At 33.4% G+C, this 24,629-nt stretch overlaps 1 protein-coding gene across 1 annotated transcript in view; it reads left to right on the top strand.

Annotated features, from left to right (window-relative positions):
- Positions 1 to 24,629, top strand: part of SEMA3C (semaphorin 3C) — a 157,586-nt gene that overhangs the window by 69,643 nt on the left and 63,314 nt on the right. The window contains exons 3-5 of the mRNA XM_081284478.1: positions 9,846 to 10,006; positions 11,112 to 11,174; positions 20,664 to 20,783. Coding sequence (XP_081140604.1) covers positions 9,846 to 10,006; positions 11,112 to 11,174; positions 20,664 to 20,783 — 344 coding nt within the window. The remainder of the gene's footprint in view (positions 1 to 9,845; positions 10,007 to 11,111; positions 11,175 to 20,663; positions 20,784 to 24,629) is intronic.

Below are 24,629 nucleotides of genomic sequence, written 5' to 3' on the forward strand. Positions count from 1 at the left end.
GGGAGCTGGGCTGCTAAATTCCAAATTGTCCTGCTAAAAGTTGTGGGTGGCCTTTCATCATTCCAAGGGAATCTAGAGATAGAGAATTTTTGGCAATATGTGATTGTTTCCAGTTAGTAATTTGTATTTCCTCTTGCCTAGTTCAACATTTTGTTAGTTGCAAAGCAACCCGACTCCTGTTTGAGAAAATATGTAAATCACAGTGGTCCATAAAGAAAGTTTGCCCTGCTTGTTTCTTGATCAAAGAGTAATTATAATTCTTTAAACTATAAGGACACCAAAATGATTCCTTAGCATTATCAGACTCATACTTCTATTTGAATACAGCATGGAGAAGAATATTAATAAGTCGAATTTTTTCCTAGGACTTCTTTCTTTGTATGTATGTTTTTATGCAGACATCTTATACTTTAGATATATATTTTTATTCTATAATTCACTTAATATTTTATCAAAAATAATCTCCCAAGAACTCTTTATTAGCTGAATGATCTTTTAAAAAAAACTTGCATGTGATTATGTCCTACACTTTCTCAAATTTTTTCATTGGCACCTCAAGTGACTTGGGAAAAATCCAAACATATTGGTTTGACATTCAAGGAGTTTGCATCTTTTCATGTTGCTGTGACATTCAAGAAGTTTGTACGTAGTTTTGCATGTTGTTTGGCTCCTCACTTCTGCTCAGAAATCCCCACACAAATCTGCTTCTTTATCAGTTCCAAAAACTTCTGGTCATCCTTTGAATCCTCTGCCTCAGGTTGCCAAACAAGCTCCTTCCACTCTATGTAAAATGCTTATGTCTTTATTAGCTCATTATTTATCCTTTAGGTCACAATTTACATCACACTTCCTCACAGCAGTTTTTTCTGACCCCTGATATAAGGCAGCTCTCCTGGTTGTCAAAATTTATCCTGTCTTCTAGTATAGTTTTTGCATTTGTTACTGTGATTTTTAGTTTAATATTAACAGTGGCTCAACTAATATTTGTGGAATGAGGAGATAAATTCAAGCACTTCCCTCTAAGATTTCCTGGTTATGTCCAGTAAGTCTTCATCTTCCTTTTCCGGTGCTCCCCCTACTTCTGAAGGTATCTTCTTCTGCAGTGGTTTACGTATCTCCAATTTAGGCTGTCCTCTTGGAGTGAGAGACCAAAACTTTTCATCTTTTTACCAAGGCCCTGTCTCATATACCATCTATGGAATGAGTGTGTAAATACCTATATTTACATAATAAATAAGCATTCTTATTTTGTGTAGAGCCTGCTGCATTATATACAAACACAAGCTTGATGTCATGGGGACCCATGTCATAAAGGATCAGAGAAATTTATGTGAGTAAGATGAACAAGAGACCTCACTCAGCACATGGGATCTCCTACTCTTCTTGCTGTAATTCTAGTATTCTGATAGGAGTTCCATTGGAAGGCTTAGAGGTATAGAAGCAAGTTTTATTGAAAGCTTAGAAACTCTCTATATAAGATATACTTTGTGACAGAGAAGTGTTGAATTTTATTGTCAGAATCTTGCTTCTGTGGTTCCACTGTGGTCAGTTTGGGAGCTGGGAGTGGAGAATGGGGTCTAGTGTGTTCCTTCTTCCCTGAGGTTTTGCTAGTATGAAGCACCATGCTGCTTCTCCATCCCTGCCCACCACATCCATTGGTCTAAAGTATTGCCTGTCTTTAAATTTTTGTCTCACTACTTATGGGCTTTGATATTTGTGTTTTAGTCAATATTTGACTACCAGTTTTATTTTATGAGAATAAACTTTTCATAATTGTTTTCATATTGAATATAGACTGCTTTTAAAGCTAACAGCACAAGAAAATGTTTTTCATATCTGAAAGTTCCTACATAAACAATTGTAATCGCAGCATAATATTATATGTAGTAGAGGTACACTCATTGACAGCAATTTCTGTAATTATATACTCCAACCCTCTTAACTTTTTTTAAAAAAAATTTTGCCTTTCTCTTATGTTTCCATGTTTTATTCACCACCTTAGACCCACTGTTCTGAGCACTTTGCCCCACAGCTGCTCCCCCAGAGGTGTCAAGAGCTCTAGAAAGGAGGTGTCAAATGAAGTGCTTTCTCCTCCACAAGTTTATCTCCCTTGTTTACATCTCAAGTGGACACTCAGAAACTGAGGCCTTCCTGACCCAGGAACAACACTGATGCTGACATCTCAGTGTATCCATGATTTCTCCCCATGGTTTAGCAATAAACTCAGATCAGTTCTGCTTTCCAGAGGTACTTCCTGTTGTTTCAGTCTGTCACCTGAACAGTTCCCTAATCAAATATTCTTCCTACCCTGAGATAGAATGTGGTCCTTGCTTTCCAAGCAAGGAGTCATGAATGGCACCTAAAGTAGTTGAAATCTGCTTTTATTTTTATTTTTTCCAAGTGAGCTTAAAAGAAGAAAAATTAGAATTTAAGATTCTCTATTTTATTGAACCACACAACAGAAACGGAATCTGTCTTAGGTAGGATAATAAAAAATGAGGTTTTTTTGTTTTATCTTCATTTATCCAGAAAATGCACAGCGTCATTAATGTGGCTATATTTCTAAGATAAGTTTTTAAACACCCATTTTTCCTGCCACATTTATTATAAAATGAAATATTCATTGCATTAGCTAAATGGATATTCTATAAGAAAATATGTGGATAATGCTTGTAGCAGATAATATTTGCAAATAGTGAAAAAGCAATACTTTTTTTAGATAGTTTTATTGTTGCAGGGGAAATTAGATATCGTCTGGTTACTAAATTGTCTCCTACTTTTTACATTGAAGATGAAGGACTTAAGGTACAGCAGGGGTGTAGATGGGGATATTGGGGAAAGTCCTGTACTGGCAAAAGATGAAACTAGAACTTCAACCCTGTAAACTAATCCCAAAGTGCCTCCCAACACCAAGACTTATACCCTACATTTTAAAATTTTGTTCTAATTAGTTTTATATGACAGTGCAATGAATTTTGACCCATCATACATAAGTGAAGTATAACTTCTCATTTGTCAGGTTATAAATGATGTAGAGTTACACAGATTATTTAATGATATATGCACTTAGGGTAATAATATCCTTGTCATTCTCCTATCATTCCTACCCCGTGTCCCATCCTTCCCTTTACTCTCCTCTGTCTATTCCAAATTACTTATATTCTTCATGCCCACCTTATTGTAAATTAGCATATCAGATAAAATATTCAACCTTTGGTTCTTTAAGATTGGCTTATTTCGCTTAGCACACATAATTTTCTCTAGTTTCATTCATTTACCAGCATATGCCATTATTTCATTCTTCTTTAAAGCTGAGTAATATTTCATTGTCATACCCCACTTTTTTTAAAGATATGTGTTTTTTTAAAATATCTTTATTTTTATTTATTCATTTCTTTTTATGTGGTGCTAAGGATTGAACCCAGGGCCTCATGAGAACAGGGCAAGCGCTCTACCACTGAACTACAACCCCAGCCCTCACAACCCACTTTTTAATCATGATACATTCTTTCACAAAAGCACCTATGTTCTAAAATTTGATGATTATTTTTTTATCATTTTTTGATTAATACTCTCGTATCTTTGATTCACCAAGATTAAAAGATCTTAAAACTCAATATAGCAGGAAAAAAGGTAGAATGTTATTGAAGAAAAAGCTTGGTCCCTTATTCAGAATCAGTTGTAACCTGAAAAGACAAAATGGATCTTAGCAAGTCATAGAGTGTCATCCCCATCCCTCGCTCATGGCATTTTGAACCAGTTTCAAATGGTCTACCAGGCAGCCATCCAGAGAAGAGAAAACCACAAAAAAATAAATACATAAATATCAGCAGATCTGAGAATTCACATAAAGGATCAGGGACATTTTAATGAAGCAGCCTTATTGAAATTACAGTGAAACTGTTATTCTAGTTATGAGTAGGAGTTAGAAGAGAGAAAAAATCTTGTAAGAGGAATAACATATCACAAGGCTCCGAGGCAGAAAGGGGCACAGCAAGTTATGAGATATGAAAAGAAGGGCAAGAATACAAAGAAAATACGCCAGCAGTGATGATTGACATTTCTAGTGAGGTCATCTTAAACCAGATCAGGTCAGGTCTTGAAGGATGTGTTAAAAGTTTGGATTTGATCCTAAAAGTAATAGAAAGTCATTCAAGACAGTTAAGAAGAGGCGACTTAAGAGTACAGTGACCATATAACTTAACATCCAAACCATGAATCTTTTGAGAATGAAAAGGGGCACTATTGATTATTATGCCAGGAAAACAAGCATGAACTGGGGCTGTCTGGGGCAAACCAGAGCAAGACTTTGTCTTTATAAAGGCTCCTGTATGTTGGCTAATCTTCCCTCTGATGCAATGCCTGGGAAATACACCCCGTGTTTGCCATGGCCTTTCTCTGGCCAGGCTCCCTGAATTGTGTCTCTCATTCCTTCTTTCATGCGTCTGGCATTTTGCTTCCACTCAGCTAATCATGCCCATCTCTCAAGAAATATAGAAAAGCGGAACCTTTTATCTTCTGTGTGAACTAAGCCTGACCCAGTTTCGTGCAGCCTCCTGGGCATCCTGGGATGGTGTGGTGAGCACAGTAGAGTGGCGCCCTGCTCAGCAAACCATCCTAGGATTTGATGGTTCTCAAGTTGTTTGCAGTGTGGTTTCCACCTCTCCCCAATGGACAGTCTAGATTAGAGAGGCTGAGGAATTTCTTGGACTTTATTGGATATTGGACAAACTCATGTTCAGGGCAAGAACACAATAGAAACTCTACAAATAAGGAATGAGGTTGTCCATCTGATTAAAAAAACAAGAATGTATCTGATGGAGTTCAGAGACTAAGAACTGACATTGCTTTGAATGGTGGATCTTACTGTGTGAACTTGTTAGGTTGCTTAAATACACTGAATTTTTGTTTCTTTGTATGTGGAACTAGGAAAATATTAGGACTTAATGCAGATGCTTTGAATGACAATTAAAAGAAATAAGTATATAAAGCACCCAAGACAGTAACTGCTACTGGTGAGCCCATGGATATTGTTACTTGGGTTTATTAATTTTGAGCAAATGTGGTTTAACAACATGCCTTCTGATCTCTGTTTACTTTAGAAATTAGGAGCTGTAGTTTCAGTCAGGTAAAGTTTCACTGCTCTTGTCTTTATCAGAAATTTTCCTAGAGGGACAGGTGAAGTTCAGTTTCTAACCCAGTTGCAAAACCTTAAGCCTCAGGGAGAGGGTGGTCATTTGAGCCCACTCTACTTAACATTCTTCTTAGATAAGACTTTCAGGAGAGGAAATTATCCTGTCAGTAGCACTATCTCTTAAGTAAAAGGTATCCCAAGGATTTACTTTGAAATCTGTAGTGTGCATTCCGCCTGAAGCAGAGTTAAGTTTATAATGGGGCGATGCTACAATGGGGTAGCCAAACAAAATAACAGAACATAGGTAGGACTTAAAATTGTCACAAGGTCAAATCTTCATAGCTGTTTCCTCTACTTGAGCAAAATATCCAGCCGTGTGTGATAAGAACTCAATAAATATGTGTTGAATAAAAAATCAGTAGTGCATTATGAGCTTTAAATATACTTAATAATTCATTATTGTATATGCTTCTAAATGAGAGACTTTTGGGAAGTGGTGTTCAATCAAATGATTTTTTGCCTATTTTGGAATTTTATGAAAGACCAATAATAATGTATTCTGAGTTTATGAGCTTTCTATGTAGTCTAACAAATGTATATTATTCATAATAAAAGGGAACACTATAAATATGCCTCAATAAGATTACATTCCAGGGCACATGAATAAGATTCTTAAGCACTTAGTCACCTCAGGAATATTAAAATCTCTGGCTTAACAGAAACCAAAGGTTAGTTCTTTTGTGACTGGAATGAAGTGTTATTGACAGATAAAAAAATATTACTGTATATTGATTGTTTTGATTTTTAATGGCTATAGCAATACACTGACTATACTTAAGTATACTCAGAAGTTTACAATGCTAGTGTTTATATTTTGGGGAATGCATTGTTCTAGATTGGGTTAAATTCTCAAGTCTCACAGTGGCTTCCATTACAAAACAAAGTCTATATGGACACATGAACTTTAGGTGAGCATATTGTGCTGTAAAATTTCCCTCAGAAAACATTGGCATAGAAGGGATTGCAGTAATTTTCCATCATGGAGCTCTACAATAATGCACAGTCCAGGACAGAAACATGCTCTATTTTTTTTAATACTATTTCCCAGGAGATTTTCCCAGGAACTTGGAGACCTATGTTGCCCTTTGTGGGGCTGCATTTTCTAATCCGACTTCCTCTCAGCCAAGTCTCTTCTCAATCAGTTGAGCATGTCCTGAGAAACAACACAACCAGCTGTACCTCTGATGCTGTAAAAAAGGATGACATCATTAAGATTAAAAGAAATGTAAGACAGTTTCATTCTTGGACTTCTTTAGATGAGAAACTAATAATTGTGATTTCTTTCCCTGGGACCAGACCATTAAATCAGTCATTTAGTACAATGGTGGACAAGTAATTGAAACACTCGTTTACAGAAGATGGATCTACATTGAATCAAAATGATAGATTCTTGGGTCATTCTTTTTATAGATAAAACTCTCATTGCTTTGAACTCATCTCTCTATTCTAAAAACAGAACAAAACGTAATTTCTTCAAGTCCCAAAATTTAATCATTGCTACTAACAGCAATTTAAATAGCATTTTAACAAAATAGCCTAAGCTCCTATCATGACAAGGGCACTTCTGAAGTAAATCTTCCTTGGTTAACAACTGTCACACAGTAAATGAGATACAGATAATTAAATCTGAAAATGCTTTATGGCTCAGGAACATGAATTAAAAATCCTTGCACCAGAAATGTCTTCAAGTTGATGTGATTATTGCTCCCTCTGGTATTTGAATTAATGCAAAATATCGATTATTTTCTAATGAAACAGGTAAAGAAGAGAACTGCCATTGTTTGTTTGTTACTTGCAAACAAAAATCAATTGAGGCTATTTTCCTAGCTAATAACTCACTGTTGGCTCTACTTCAGTATGGATTAGGAAAAGAAAGAGAAAAGAAAACAGAATATTTTGAAAAAAATAAATCTAAACTAAATGTTGGGATAAATTGTGCCTTTCTTTTATCTCCCCCCAATCGCATAAAATCATTTCATATGCTTGATTCTAAGTGTTTGTTGAAGAAACTCTTCCTTCCTGTTTCTAGTATATCTGGAGTTTATCGGCATCATGTCTTGACAACTAAAACTCTCTTAGTCTTTCAGTTCTCACACTACAAAGTGATTCCGTATACTCAACTTATTTCCCTTAAGAATGTCTTATTTTATTAATGTACTTTCCTCAAGTAATTCAAGTAGATTCTCTCTTTTTCCTCTCTTATGTGAAGACTTGTTCTGACATTTTTGGTTGAGTACAGATGCCTCACCCCAAATCTCAAATAGGTAACCTGTGTAACTAACATCACTGTAACTAAGGTTCACTTAATGTGCCCTACCAATTTAAACCTCCCTGTAACCCAGTGAGGCATGTTTATTATTATCCTTACTTTATAGATGGGGATGCTGGGATTCAGAGAGTCATATAAGTACATATCAAAATGAAATGGTAAAGCCAGGATTCAGACCCTTTCCAGTAGTTGGGTCCCAGAGGCAAGAACTCAGTCATTTTATTGCTTTATTCTATTTATTTCACTGGAGAATTATTTATACAAAAGATACTAATTCGAATCTCTTCTGCTGCCCAACCTATAACCTACCCAAAATGTTTGCACAACTGTGAATTACATTCCTTCAATGAAAAACAAGCTTGGTAAAACACTGGGGATTTACACAGAATGAAGGCAATCTGGCCTTTGAGGGACACTTGCTTTGATCCCGAGTTCTGTACCATTTACTTGGCTCATGGAAAGTTTTCCTATTAGCCTTAACCTTTGCTCTACCATGGTCTGACCATTTTCCTACCTGATATCTATCCCCACCCACCACCTTTTTTGCTCTCCTCATAAAGAAACTGTCCCAGTTTCTGGTCCAGTGGCAACACCTGTTAGCTGTGTCACCATTCTGTCCATGATGTCTAATGGGGCTCAGAAACTGGAAGGTCAGCACACTCTCCTGTGCCCAGCAGCCCCAGACTCATTTGCAAAGATCTATATCAATACCTGACTGTGTTTTGTTCTTGTCTCTCCTTGTAATTGTGCTTTTCAAGAGTCTTCTGAAAAAGTTTTTCTCAGTTATTTTTCCACATTAAAAATCACATCTTTTATTATTATATGAACTGTTTATCTGAGAATTAGGCTTTAATATTTAATATTAATATTTAATATTATGTGTTAATAATTTCATGGATGTGACTTCCTTAAATTAAAAAAAAAGCTAAATTGAAAACATGTATTTATTTTACCTAAATATCTTCTTTTTTATATAAATGATGCAAACTTAACATGATACTAATAACAGTAATATGAATTATAATTTATTGAACACTTTTTCTTACTCATTACAAATATTTACATGTATTATTTCAATTGATTTTCATGGGAATTCTAAGTTCCCAAGACACTGTTATTGTTACTTTTTACAAATAAGAAAATTGGTTACCTAACAGAGAAGTTAGGTAACTTGCTTAATGTCACAGGAAGTTGAACACCACAGCCATTGATATCATTGGCTGAAACTACCTGGAAGAGATTATGGTAGACAGTCTGAACTGGTTTGCCAAGGAAACAGATCAAATTTGTGACTTTTCTATCTTCTCATGTAAGATATATCTCACAGAATGTAGTTCTTGATGTGTATAAGCATTAGTGTCATTTATTTTCACTTTGGTTTGTCAAACTATAGCCATATCAAAGTTTCTAGAAATCTGATTTGATTCTATACCTAAAAATTTAGAATCCATTCATCATGGGAGCAGTAATCTCAAAAAGCAGTCTTGTTCTTAGAGTTTCTCATTCTCTTAAGATCATAGTCAAAAGAATAACAACAACAAAAATTCTAAATTGCTTGACAGAAAAGTCTTAAATTGTTCAAAGGAACATTTTGCCTGCAGACAAAATTGGGTCTGCTACAGTGGTTATTGACAGCTTTTATTGTCATAATTCCTTCATTGTTCTTAAAGAACAGCTACTCAGGCACATATTTAATGTAAAAGACGTTACAAGAACATGAGTCACAGATCACTGAGATGCTTAAAATATAAAGATTCAGATATTTGAAAAATGCATATTTTCCCTTGATACATTCATAGGCATTCTGTCATTTGAAATCATTGCCTCTTGAATAAGATATAATGAAAAAATAGATATATTTTCAAATTATTTATAGAAAAATATACTACTGACTAAAATTATGTTGAGGAAGTAAGCAAATTATTTAGAGTAGGACATGATTCTAAAATGGTGAATGTATTACATATTAGAATAAAACATTTATAGAAAATAATAAGACATTCTCACTGCTGTTGGTTTTGTTTTCTGTTCTACTACTATACATTTTTCTGATTCATCTATTTTAACTATGTGGGAAGTTTTGAACAATGACATCCACTCATAAAACAAACTTGAGATTATTGCAAACATGCATAATTTGAATCACATAGTATCACTGTAAATTTTAACACTGAATTGTTGATTTCTTTGTTTTTACTTCAGCATAAAGGCCATAATTTAAAATGTCCACTAATATATCTCCACTTTAAAATAAGGATTATTGTAGGAGAAAAACATATCTTTGACATTTTTTGGTAAATATTCTTGTAAGACTTTTCATTGAAATCGTAGAATTATAGAGCCAAGACATTCTAGTTTTACATGAGCTTTTTAATATTGCAGAACTCCGGGACACCAAGACCTCTGAGTACTTCAGCCTGTCCCACCACCCTTTAGACTACAGGATACTTCTAATGGATGAAGATCAGGACCGGATCTATGTGGGCAGCAAAGACCACATTCTCTCCTTGAATATTAACAATATAAGTCAAGAACCCTTGAGTGTAAGTTTGTCATTTTCATGAGGGCCATTTTGACCTTCTGGGTGCCTTTTTTTTCCTTTAAGATTTTCAAATATAATGAAAAATTATATGTATTTCTTTAGAATAATAGAAAACACTAGACATATGTCATATATATATATATATATATATATATATATATATATATATATAAGCAGTTTTTATATCATGCTCTGAAAATGTATGAGTTCAGTTCTCTCTGTCTAGATTCATAGATTTTATTAAACAAAAACCTGGAGCTACATGAGAAAAATGCTCCCTGTGTTCACATATGTACAAAGAGAAAAAGAGCCACGTGGGGCATAGCATGAAAGAAATGGTCATTTTCAAGGAAGACCCACCTCATCAGATATATGTCATCCACACAGGATTTGAAAGGAACACCAGTATCCGGTATATAGTTATTTGAACAAGTGTGGCCTTTAGTCTCACAACAAAATAACTGAACTTCATTGGAGTAAAGAAATAAGGAAGATTAATTAAAGGAAAGAAAATTTTGCATTTATCATGTTAAATGAGCAACAAGCTAACAAATGAAGAAAAAAAAAAGCAGTTATTACTGTGCATCCTGACCCCAGACAAGACAATAGTATCTTAGAACACTAGTGCAGCATTTCAGAGACTCTCCTGGATTTTACTGGAGCTCTTTTAGCTGTTAAAGGAGGAAGGGGCCCTTTTAAGCAAATCTACTAGTTAGCTCTGTGGCTTACTAAAAATAATACTAAACTTAAGATAGCATATTGTGAATGCACAGTGATATAAGTAGTTGGAAAAGTATGCTATGAATGAAAATGAGCAAAATGTGTTTTGATTGTGTACCTTTATGTTAATAATGGCCTAATTTTAATATACAGTTAGTAAATGTGTATCATTATTAGGTGGCTTTTGTTAAAGATAAAAATTGATGAAAGAAAAAGAGAGTTGTTATAATAACATAATAATGAGCTCATAGGATGGAAGACAAAGGAATCTTAAAGCAAAAATATGAAAATACCTTAAGGAAATCAGTTAGCAAAAAGTCAATGAACTGTATTGAGCTGTCATATATCCAAGTGAGATTATGCAACCAATTTTCCTTTCTGAGCAGGTTTTCTGGCCAGCATCTGCAATCAAAGTTGAAGAGTGCAAAATGGCTGGCAAAGATCCTACAGTGAGTATTTTTTTAAAAAGCAGCACATTACCTTAAATATTTGGTTTTGAGGTCCATGCACTTTGAGAGCAGACAAAAATGAGACAAAGGGTGTTGGAGTTTTAAATCCTTGGCTAGACACATGTTGAAAATGTAGATGTAAAGAGATTTGAATTCTTACACCATATGTAGTTTTGGAATTCCTGACTGGGTAAAAATTTCCTGCCTTGCTTTTATTATTTCATGTAGACACTTTTCATGATGGATTTCTATAATAACCCCTGTTCCAAGTGGATCCAGACTACAGAATTCTCAGCAGGCTGCTGAAGTAATGATAATGCAAGTATCTGGAGCTGCTCCCAGATACCATGTGCACTTTTCCAAAGATTCTTGGTGATAAACTGGCACATTCCAGAGATGTAAATCACCATCGATGAATGGTACCTTTGTTGATTCAAAATAACTAGAAAAATCATCTAGATAGTAGTATTGAACAAATATTCATCATGTTTCTTGTGCAAATTGTATTTCTTTAAGTGCTGTTCAGTGTAGAGTCAAGTAAGCCATCTGTGTTGATTTCTACCAATGACTATTATTAACACACTAAGTTATTATTGAAAATTATAGAAGAAATACGTGAAGCCAAACTTTAATGTACAGAAGCCATGTAATGTTTATCAAGCACATATGCCATTTTATATTTTGGTCTCAAACATGAAAAATAACATGAGAGAACAAAGTATCCAAATTGCCCACTCTTGCAAATAATTTGGTGAAGAGATTCCTTCCTTCCTTTCTTCAATTATTTATTGAATAAATGCTGATTGAGCACCTGTTTTGTGTGTGGCATAGTGCCAGTTGGTGGAGACATCATTTGTGCAAAACCAAACACAATTCTGGCTTTAATTAGCTTTATTATCTTGTTGCAGAAGTCAACCTTAATCAAATGAGCATGAAAATACATGAGAAGTAAGGAATGAAATGGAAATATGATGAATGGGTAAAACTAGACACACATCCTGGTCTGAGGTCATATCAAATTATAGCCCAAGTTAGTATCAAAAAGTCTTGAATAAGCACTTATTTTGCAGTTCAGGGAAGACATACTGGTAGGAGTGACATCCATGCTCTGAGGTGGAGGAAGGAGTCTTCTGGAGCTTTGTCAGGCTTGGCCAGTTATTGAGAAAAGCCACTCAACTTCTATTAACTCTTTAGACAGTCACAGGTATAAAGATTCAAAAATGTCTGGTTCAATGGGGAGTCGTGGAAGACTCTGGAATGAAATCACCAAGTACACAAGGAATTTTATCAAGAGAGATTTACCAGGATTGAGTCAATTATGGGTCTAAATTTTTCAATTCTATAATTCATCCAATGAGAAGAATTTAAAAGAGGACAGAAGATATTTGCTGGGAAACATTTTCTATCCAAGGAATCTCCTAAACCATAAACTAGAGGAAAAAATGAAAAGATGTTTCCCATGCATGTATATATGATCATGTCTTGCCTTTTACCAAAGTACTATCCTGGACAATATAGCTGAATTTGATTGTCCTTTCTGCAAGACAATTTACATTTTCCATTGATAAAAACTGCCAAAGGCAAAATATGTAGACTATAGATATGTGGTATGTTCTGTTTCCCAAAATTGCTGTTGACCTTCCAAAGAATCTTAGCCAAATCATTTGATTTCTTACTTCCTTTGGCAGAACAGATACCCTCTATTGTTTGCCTTAGTATAATTAAAAGTTATCAGGTATAATTTTCAATACATATTTGCATTCTTCCATAGGTTTTTTTTTGCTATAGTATCATTAATGGATATCTTTAAATTCTTTCATATCACTAGTTGCCATACTAGTAGAGAGCACTTTTTAAAGTCTCAGCTGGAAACATAACATTGTTGAAGTATTATAAAATATAGTTAAACAAATTCATTAAAATACATGTTCTGTGTAAAAGAGGAAGTCTAACAAATCCATTTCCTTTCATATGTGAAAGACCTACAAAGTCGCCTTTAAATGAGCCACCAAAATAAAAAAAAAAAAAGTAGTGGTAGAAAAATAATGAAAAATAAATCTTTGAATATTGTATAGAACAATCTATTTTTAGTACACTTTTCCATGAAGCCAAATATTTAAGGATAACATCACTAATGGAATACGTATCATTTAATAACCTAGTATTTCATTTTTTTAAACACAGGAATTGAATATTTTAATTTGTACACATCAGTTATTATGAAGAAACTAGAGGTGAATAAGGTGCCCCACCCCAGAGAAAGGGGTAAACGATAAGGTTACTCACACATGACAAAGAAAAATACAGTGCAGCATGGTTATTTTGGAAAGCTTTGATAGATTTGAGGGCAATCATGTTAGATCTTTGTAAACTTTTTCCCACCTTTGGTACATGCATGCATGAATCACCTGTCCTTCAAGTATCTTCCTATCTTTTCAGCCTGGTACATATCTACTCATCCTTTCAAAACATAGTGTGCATGTCTCTTCTCTGGAGAGCCTTCTCTTACCACCAGAACTGGGCAAGAGGCCCAGCCCATGTGCCCACGGAACTCTCTAGAACTAATTCTACTACATTTTTAAGTCTCCCCTCAATGATCGGAAATACTGTAGGGCCAATGTCATCATTCCTGATGCTCAGATCTGTATCTAAGCACTTCTCCAAAGTTAAACAAGCTCTGAATAAATGGAAATGAAGCAGTTAAGCATGGGAATCTCTTCCAAGTGATTTTCAGGGAGTAGGGATAAGACATACTGGATAATGAGTTAATGAATGCTTTTAAATTAATAAAATTTGTACCAGGGGCTGGGGTTGTGGCTCAGTGGTAGAGTGCTTGCCTTGCACGCATGAGGCACTGGATCCAATCCTCAGCAACACAAAATTAAATAAATAAAATAAAGACATCATGTCCATCTACAACTAAAAATTTTATTAAAAAAATAAATAATGTTTGTACTAAATCCATTAAGCACATATTTTAGGACTAAGTTTTTTTATAAAGTAATTTTTCTGTTTTTATATATATTAATTATCTACTAAGTAAGCAAAACTTTTAGATATATTAGTCTTCCACTAATTGACAAATAAAAGCCATATTATTGTAACAATTTAAAGAAAAAATAAAACAGAATCAAGCATCCCTTAATCCTTCAGACTTTTTAGATTGTATCCAATTTTAATTGAAGTTATGAAAAAAATAATACTTTATTATCAGAAGAAAATATAATTAATTTGAAATCAGGTAATAAATATTATAATTTATACTAACTAAAGTTTAAAAAGAAGACTAGTTATCACAGTGGAAATATAGCAAATTTTTGCCTCAGCTAAAAATAGTATAAACTACTTTCCATGTATTTCTCTTCACATGTATATTAGTCAGCTTTTCATCACTATAATTAAATACCTGACAGACGTTAACTTTATGAGGGAGAGATTTATTTAGCTTGTAGTTTTTGAGGCTTAAGGGCACAATGCTAGACTTGTCTTAGTTCTGATGATGGCCTTCTTGGTGGCAGAATTTGGAAGTGGCATGCAGCAGTACATGACAAGAAACAAGGAGCACACAGATGTAGTATGCATGTGTGGTCTCTGTCCCACAGACATAAAAACCTTATAAAGCTACCAGGTTTTAATCATGTGGTCTCCAGCCTAATGACCTTCTCTGAACTGTATCACTTTGCAAAAACCCCACTATAGTCAGATTAAGTTTTCATCTCTTGATACCATTAACATCTGACTTTGAGCGTTAAAAATATAAATTTGGGGGAGGGTGCTGGGAACAAACTATATTCATCCCATAACCTCCAAAGGAGTCACATTCTTCCATACTCCATTTATTTCTAAATGTTAACATTTTACTCATACTTTAAAGAACTTGAGCTTAAACAATAACACATCTGTCAAACATATTCACTGTCCTAGGGTTTAATGAACGAACTAAGTAAATACTGTAGGAGATCACTGAAAAATTAAGCAGAATTATATTCATTTATGCATATATACATTATGTGCATACAGTGTCAAACTTGATTTATTAATTGTATGATACTATTTTCTTATGCCTATGAGCAGACAATACTAAATTGCTGGGAAGCACATTTTCTTTGGGAATAGCATTGTCAAAATTCATTGATTTATTCCCCAGACCAAAAAGGTGTAAACTCAGAAGAAAAATATATAAGATCTTTTTTTTTTAATTGCATAGTATGGACCATGAAGAATCAATATTTTTCTTTTTAAAACATCTATTTTTTATATTAGTAAGCTAATATGTGTTCAATATATAAATCTTTGAAAGCCTAGAAAAAACACTTAAAAGGTAACATAAAATAGACCATCTCTTGTTTATTTTTTAACCTTGCAGAATTAACCTCTCTGTGTCTTGGTTTCCTTATCTGTAAAATGTGCTAACTTCATAGTGACTATCTTATTTGGTTAGGATGATTAATGAGCTAATATTTATACAGAGCTTAGAATAGAACGTAGCACACAGAAATACTATATCACTGTGAAGGTAAATTACACTAATGAAACAGAGTTATTCCTGACAATATAGGGAATATTCACCCAGAATTTTCTTATATCCATGTATATAAGAAAATATACATGTGTATATAAAATAAAGTTGGCCTGATATTTTTATAATGTTAGCTGCCTTACTTTTCATTAGCTTTCCACCAAGAAAGATAATAAACAATGAAAAGTAAGCAGTATTTATGGTGTTTATTTCCATTTTTTTGTTTGTTTGTCTGTTTCTGAGGTGCTTGAAATTAAATCCAAGGCCTTGAGTATGCTAGGCAAGTGCTTTACCACCACCTTACATTTTCAGGCTTCTGCTAAACTCTCTAAGGCTTTATTCATTTCCCAAATCTGTCACACATTTCCACTATGGCCCGAACCTGTATTAGCTCTGTGCAGGACAAATGTCTCATCCACTTCCCATAGTTTATATAGACAAGTAAAAAAAATGCAAATGAAACAAACCAATACTTGACAACTATGTATAATTATATGCCAGACATTAGTTCAACTGCTTTGTTAATACATTGCTCACAGGAAAAGATTAAGCTTGCCACTTTTATTAGCCTTCAGAAAGGCTAATCAACTGCTTTAAGTTCTAAAAGCAAGTAAAAGATGAAGCCAGGATTTGATCCCAGGTCAGATGGTTCTGAGAACCACATACTTAAATTGACTCTTTCCTCTTAGCCCTTCTAGGTAAATCCAACATTTCATGCTTTTTTTATGTTCATGCTCTGTTTTCTGTTATAATATTCTTTCTTTATATTTTTTCCCATCAAAATCTCTAGCTTATTCTGCCCAAATGACATCTGTACTCAAATCTTTATACCCAGTTCAGCAAAACCTATTTGTTTCTTCTGAAGTTCATTTTAAAAATTGTAGCCCTATTATAGCATCTATAACAGCCTGATGTATTATGGCCTGCTTTCTTTGAAAGCAGGAAGTGGGTCTTTCATTCCACTGTTGCTAGTCCCATATTCAGTGTCTTGCATAGAATGAATTGAGTAAATATTTGCTGTATGGAATTGATACAGTGTTCTAGGTCGGAAATAATGTAGACAGAAGCTAAGGCAGCACTGTGGAAATGCACAGCACCTAGATAATGATTTCCAATCATTAACTCAACCAATTTGTTTTTCATTTTTTGTTCTTGTGTGGGAAGGGTTGGGAGGCATAGTGAGTATCAGTGTAGGATTCTGTTCCATGGGTAGAGTAAAACTGGATGGTTAAGAGTGGCCTTGGTTCAAGTCCCAGTTCAGTTACTTATTAAGCCAGAACACTTCATCTGTCTGTGACTCAATTTCATAGTTGCTAAAATGGGGTACTAAGATTCAGATCATATTTGTGAGAGTTAAAGTAGCCCACATCTAAGGATTAAATCTTGTGTAAATATAAATAGCACTATAAAAGCCATAAAAATTCAAATAAATACTAATAACTATTATAATAGCAGCTATGTATTCTCACCCAAATACAAATTATAAATTGGCTAAGAATATAGGTTTCAATATTCGATATAAATGTGTTTGAAGATCAATTTTATAGTTTCTACTTGTATGATCTCAGGCCAAATTAATTAAAAATCATTGGGGCTGGGGCTGTATGTAGCTCAGTGGCAGAGCACTTGCCTAGCACTTGTGAGGCACTGGGTTCAATCCTTAGCAGCATATAAAAATAAACAAGTAAAGGCATTCTGTCCATCTACGATCACAAAAAAAATTGAAATTAAAATAAAATTTTAATTTAAAAAAGTCTTCCAAGTTTTATTATCCTAAAAGGGACTAAATTGGTATAAAAAATTGAATGGATTCCTGTAAAATGACTACATAACATTTAGTAAGTGTCCAATAAATATCAGTCATAAAGATCAAACCTCCTGGGACATAAAAATAATAACATATATAAGATGATTATTTCTATGTATATCACATAGTAAACTTTCAAAAATATTAGCTTTAATAAGTAGATGAAAAAATAGTCATAAAATGAGTATATTCTTTCATTTGAAATATACAAAGGCATTACTATTTCTTTTTTATAATACCAATGATTCATGAAAATAGATTATATATAAAACCCAAGATGAGACAGATATACTTTGTTTTTAATAGGATTGAACTGAATTCATGTCTTATGGGAAAGTATTATATACAGAATCCCAAAGTGACTAAATTTGACTTGAATATTAGACATACATATGTTTGAAAATCGCATTAGAAGCACAAGACTCATTTTTCACAGATTTCCTTAATATAGACATATTATATACATTCCATACTTCATCTATACTTCATTCTCCAGGGAAACTTGCTGTCATCTGTACTTATGTAATCAATTCCCAGGTACCTCTATAAACAGGTGTCAAGATACAGTAACACTGTATAGTTAACAAAAATTCTTAATGTCTTAACCTAAAATTTAATGTATGGTCTGATCTGTAAGGATTTATTTTCTTTGATGGTAGAGTTAATGATTGATTATTTAATATTAAATATCTATAATAAAAACATCTGTATAAAATTACTACATATGAAAGACATATATATTTGCTGACAAGTAATCATGAATATAAGAGAAAAATGATGAAAAAGTATGAAATAATATCGACTTTAAATTCAACTTCTATCACAGTAAAATTTTGTTTTTTCTTTTAGATATAAATAATAGGTTTGTGTTGTAAAAAATCAGGACCATACTTAAAAGAGAAAAACAGAGCAACTTTTGTTGTCTGACTACCCAGGGAAAACTGTTAACTTTTTTTGTATTTATTTATAAGTCTTTTATTTAAAAAAAAAATCTGTCTATAATGATAAAATTATTTTCAATAATCTTTTTGAGAGTAAAATGACTTTGTGAAGGGAACAGCATTCAATCCCAGGCTTTATTCATTTGTAATCAGCAAAGGATAGTGAGTCTAGAAAGTGTGGAATATGCAAAGTTTCATTTGGCCACAGAGATTCTATGGACTTCTGCAAAGTCACTGTCAATTTAAAATTAAAATAATCATGTTATATTTCATTGAATGAATAAATGAAAGCCTTGCATTAGTTGAACTGGAAGCAAGTGAGAAAGGACTTTTGGGGGGAGCGGAATGATATATTTTAGGGGACCAAGGGTAGAGAGAATGATTATATCATTATTCATAGAAAGCAAAATGATTCCACCTTCTTACAGGTTAGTGTAATCTGCCAATTGCAAAGGACAATAGTGTTTGTCATTTTTGTTCTCACAATAATATGAAGCCTGAATAAAAACAATTTCAATCAAAATGGGTTTGCATAGTGAGTGTTTAATGTTTTAAGGAGAAAAAAAAACTTTGCACATCCCTATTTCTTAACTTTCTCAGGTAAAAAGTAAGTTTATAATGTTTTGAAACATGAAAATATATAGTAAATCAGTATTAGAGGTAAAGTAGCACTTTCATGAGATAAATCAACAGACTAAACCTTGTTATTCTTTTATTATTTCCTCAAACATTTCCTGACAGTAACAACAAAAAAAGTTTAAAAAGGTATACCAAAGTTTGTCTAAATTATATTTACTTTGCTCTGACATTTACAGATTCGACAGCATTTTTATATAAATTGCTAAAATTAGTAGAGATTTAAATAAAAATAGCAAAAACAGGTCATGTACGGCAACTTTGTTCATTCGAGTTCTACAAGTGTAGCGATCTTTGCCTGTGTTGTTCACTGAAAATGCCCTAAATTTTAGACTATAACTTGGCTCACAGTTGGTACTCAGAAAATATTAGGCAAGGTATTATTTGTGTAATATTTCTGTGACAGAAATACTAACAAGACTAGTATATTAGCAATATACTAATACTATTTTACTAAAATAATTGAATGATGATTTCTTCATTGTTAATTTACTAACCAGAAAGTTACACTATAACTTGATTTACTGTTGTTACTCAGTCAATATTAGTCGAGGTCCCATTTCTGTAACTTTTCTGTCCCTATTCCTGAGTCACTGCTTAATTTTTTTTCAGGCACCAAATCTCAATATTTAATTTTGGATTTACACAATTTAAATGAGTATTTTTAAATTACCTTTATGTGTACACATAGTTTCTCAAAGATAAGGAACAATATATTGAAATTTGATATCACCTTGTCACCTATCTTACTCCAGTCCGAATGGCAGGTATTAAGAATACAAAAAACATTAAGTGTTGTTGAAGATCTGGGGAAAAAGGCACATTCATACATTGCTGGGGTTGGGGAGGTGGTGGGTAACTGCAAAATGGTGCAGCCAATACAGAAAGCAGTATAGAGATTCCTTGGAAAACTGGGAATGGTACCACTTTTTGAACCAGCTATCTCACTCCTTGGTGTATATCGAAAGGACTTAAAAACAGCGTACTACAGGGACACAGCCACATCAATATTTATAACAGCACAATTCACAGTAGCTAAACTGTGGAACCAACCTAGATGCCCTTCAGTAGATGAATGGATCAAGAAAATATGGTGTATATACACAGTGGAATATTACTCAGCAATAAAAGAGAATAAAATCATGGCATTTGCAGGTGAATGAATGGAGTTAGAGAATATAATGATAAGTGAAGTTAGCCAATCCCAAAAAACCAAATGCCGAATGTTTTCTCTGATATAAGGAGCCTGATTCATAGTCGGGTAGGGAGGTGGAACATGAGAGGATTAGATGAAATTTAGATAGGGCAAAGGGGTGGGGAGGGAAAGGGAGGGCACATGGTGGTAGAAAAGACGGTGGAATGAGATGGACATGATTACCTAAGTACATTCATGAAGACCCGAATGGTGTGAATACACTTTGTATACAAGCAGAGATACGAAAAATTGTGCTCTGTATGTGTAATATGAATTCTAATGCATTCTGCTGTCATATATAACAAGTTTGAAAAGAAAAAGAAAGTGAATGCAGCTTGTAGATTTAATAGAAGTCACTGATTGCTAAGTTCATGTTTGCCACTTCTTCTAGCATGGCTGTGGGAACTTTGTCCGTGTAATTCAGACGTTCAACCGCACTCATCTGTACGTCTGTGGCAGTGGCGCTTTCAGCCCAGTTTGCACTTACCTGAACAGAGGGAGGAGGTCAGAGGTAAGCTAACATTAATGACGTTAATGTGGCCCTCACAATATTTCTTCGTTTTGATGCTATTGTCAAAGATGTTTTTAAAGTGGTATTTTAGAGTAAAAGTTCAGAAATATTAATGTCCTTAAAGTAGTTTTATGCTTTTTAAAACACAAAGTATATTAAATTTTGTTTTTGTCTGCCAAGTTAGTTTAGGTATATAGTCTTTGGGCTACAACTTCAAAAAAAAGAAAAATATATATGTATGTATATACATATTTATATTTATTTCTGAATGTGAAAGCTATAGAAGACAAAAGGAAAAGGCAAAATTTCATAATTTCTTAAATGTAAAGCACTGAAAATACTTGCTCCAAGTTATAGAACATTATATTATAAACTTACTTTCTTAAATATATTTTAAATAATATCTATTTATCATTCAAGTTCAGTAAATCTTTATGTGATGCATATCTGTAAGATATGTATAAAGCAAGACGCCAAATGTTTTTGAAGAAAAGAACTTATACATTAATAAATCATCCTGTAATTTAAGGCTAAAATCGCTTTACACTAGACTGTGCTTGCCCTGTTCTTTCATTAGTTAAAATGACATGGGGCATTATGATATGGTGTTTGCTATACACTAGTCAAATATATTCCCACCATATAGTCAAATATCAAGCTGGTTGAACTTCAACAGTGATATTTAAGACTATGTTTATTATCTTAGTCAACAACTGTTGACTAAGGAGGCTATGCATTACACCAAAAGAATTTTTCTTTATTCTTTTACTCAAACACATTGCTTTATTTAATATTATTATTAAAAATGAATTCTTTCAAAGTATCTTTATTTAGTTTAATTATGGAGCTTAATTTTTTAAAAAATTCAGTTATTAAATAATGACTTAATTCAATTTTAGAGAGTACAATTATGAAAAAATTAAATATTCCTACTCATATGCTTCATAAAGTATATTTTCTTTTAATAAGAATTAATCTACTTTAATACTAATAAAATTGAACAACAATCCTTCAGTATTCCATTATTATTAAATTACCTTTTCAGATATGTGATTCACACATCTTTTTTAAAAAAGTCATTTAAAAACAACTGAATAATTATAATTTAATCCCCAATAAAGACTTTTCCAAATATCATTCAAGATGCTATGAAATATTAAAATTCTTAAAGCAAAAATAAAGTTATGCATTATTTGAAGAATACAGTTGGCTGCATTGAGCTGGTCATGAGAACCACATGCCTGTGATCAATTGATTAAATAAACTACTGCTCACGTGTCTGCAATCTGTCAGATACGCCTCGAAGTCCATGCAGTCACTGTACAAACCAACCACCCTGTAACAGTTTCAGAGCACAGATTTCAAATAAAATCATTTTCCCATATACAAATTGTCTACTATAACTTCAAGTCTTAATTGGAAAGTCTGTTTAAAAAAATTATCTACTCTGGAAAACCAGCATGAAATAAATTTTAATCACTTTGCTAAATATGAACTACCTTAGCTTCACTTCAAGACAGGCTTCCATGGGGGAAGCTTTTCCATGAATTAATTCTGTCTCTCAAGTAATATGTGAACACATTGAGAGACAATTTAGGTATATAAAGAGTTAGGATTTTTAAGCTTTGTATCTTTACCTTAACAATCACCTTTGCCTTATAATAATAGTCAAAAGGCTTACCATAGCATTGTTGATATATAAGTACAGCATATAAATTAAAATGTGAGTAAAGTACTGCAAAACTTTATCAAAAATTGGATATATTTTTTTCTCTGAGATGAAGGATCTCCTATCATAAAATTATCACATGATGAACAACATTGTATTTTGAGAAAATTCTCCTTCTCCTTCTTCCTAGTTTGTTTTGTATTTTGTAATGACTGGGAGTAGGAACTAGTGCTAACACCCTGTTAATATTAAGATAGCACAATTTTCATGTATTCAGAACCAACTTGGAAAGGTTAGGTCTGCAATTGTTAATCCTTCAGTTTTGCTTCAGAGCCATCAATCACCTTCCATTTCAGCTGCCCATCTTCACAGAAATTCATTGGTTCTAAGAGCATATTTTATGAGCCTACCTTAGTTTTGGATCCTTCCACAATTTCATTATGACTTCTCACTCTCCTATTATTTTTAGTCTGATTCAGAGCTCTCCTAGAACATTTCAACAGTGCTCATCCAAAGAGCCTAGAATCCTTGCTACATGGAGACCTAGCCATGGTTCTTCTCTTCTATACTTAATCCTATCTTCTGTTCTTGAAAAACAAGATAAAAAAAATAAAGCAACACAAGTAAACCTCGGTGTCAAACTAATGAGTAAAACATGAAGAAAAAAACAGCTATTCGTTAATTTGGCTGAAAATTTTTGAAATATTAACACATTTCATCTCTGGTTGATTTCATCAGATATTTCTATAACATCTCTTTCAATAATTTAATACCACTGAAGCTCATGCAGATACCTTTGACTGATCAACAGTATCACAGGCATCCTATTCCTGTGCTTGTTGAAACAGAACAATCGCCAAACTAGTTCATTCAGGCATCTTTCTATAACTTTTCTCCTGTGTCAGAAGAAAAGTTGTGCACTTTCTTTATCAATAAAAGTTCTTTGATCAGTATTCTTCATTCACTGTTTCATATTTTCATTCCCTTTCCCCTGAATTTACTTTTTTTTGCAGTTTAAAAATAGGATTATGTTCCTTTTCCTTAAAATCATCAATTTTATTCAACACTGCCCTTTTCTTCCTTTTCTTCATTACAAAACTTCTCAGACTTCTAGGCTGTATTTCCAGTTTTCATGTTCCTGTTCTCCATATCTTTATTAAATATTTGCTAATATAACTTTCATTTCAAGTACACACATTAACAAAAAGTCTTTGATTAATGACCAAGATTCCTCAGTGGCCAAATTGACTCTGTCAGTATGCCTTCTCCTAGACTAATCTATAATAAACTCTTGGAAAAAATAGATATATTATTCAACATATTTGTCAGTGTCTGTGAGCATGGGATACTTTGTTATGCTTTCTTATTTTTCACTACCTATTTACATTCTGGCCCCATTTCTCTTATTGATTCAAACCACAAATGCTATTTAGTTAAAGAAAATGAATAAAAGTAATGTCAGAATTTATAGGCTAACTTGAAGACATTGATTGGTCTTTCTCTTGTATCAAAGAAGTAACTGGCACGAAATGGCATGAACTGGCAAAAAATAGCAGAAATGGCACAAACAGAATTCTGTTGTCATGTTACAAATTATTTAGGGTGTGAAGGGTGAGGTTGGAAGAAGTCTGGGGAGATTAGTTGATATAGAGAATTGATGGAGCATGCCAAGAAAGAGATTATTGTATTCGGGTGGTGGCAATGGAGACTAAGAGGCACAAATTACAGAGTAGTATAGGTGATGTTGGTAGAATTTGAATATGGAAAAGAAAATATATGATGATGGCAACTTTTTTGTTGTTGTTTTCAGCAGCTTTAATTGTTAGTTCCTATGAACTGAGGTGAGAAATAGTTAAGAGACCACATTGCGGGTAAAGATTATGGTCTGAGTTTGGTCTGTTGAATCTGAGATGCCTCAGAAAGACCCAATTAGAACTATGAAGTATATAGGAGAATATGAGGTTGATATAAAGATGTGTGAAAAAAATGTTTTATAAGAGTAACTAGACCCAATAAAAATGTTAGTTTCATCAAGCAGAGAGGGTGTAGTGTGAGAATGGCTGCATTGGAGACTTGAGGATCTACTAACTTTAATGGCCACATGGAGGAATATGGACTTGAAAACAAAACTTCAAAGAAGATGGCAGAGAAGAAGGGGAAGAAACAAGAATGTGTTG

Source organism: Spermophilus citellus (genome assembly GCF_964194105.1).
Source record: "Spermophilus citellus genome assembly, chromosome: 3".
Lineage (NCBI taxonomy): Eukaryota > Metazoa > Chordata > Mammalia > Rodentia > Sciuridae > Spermophilus > Spermophilus citellus.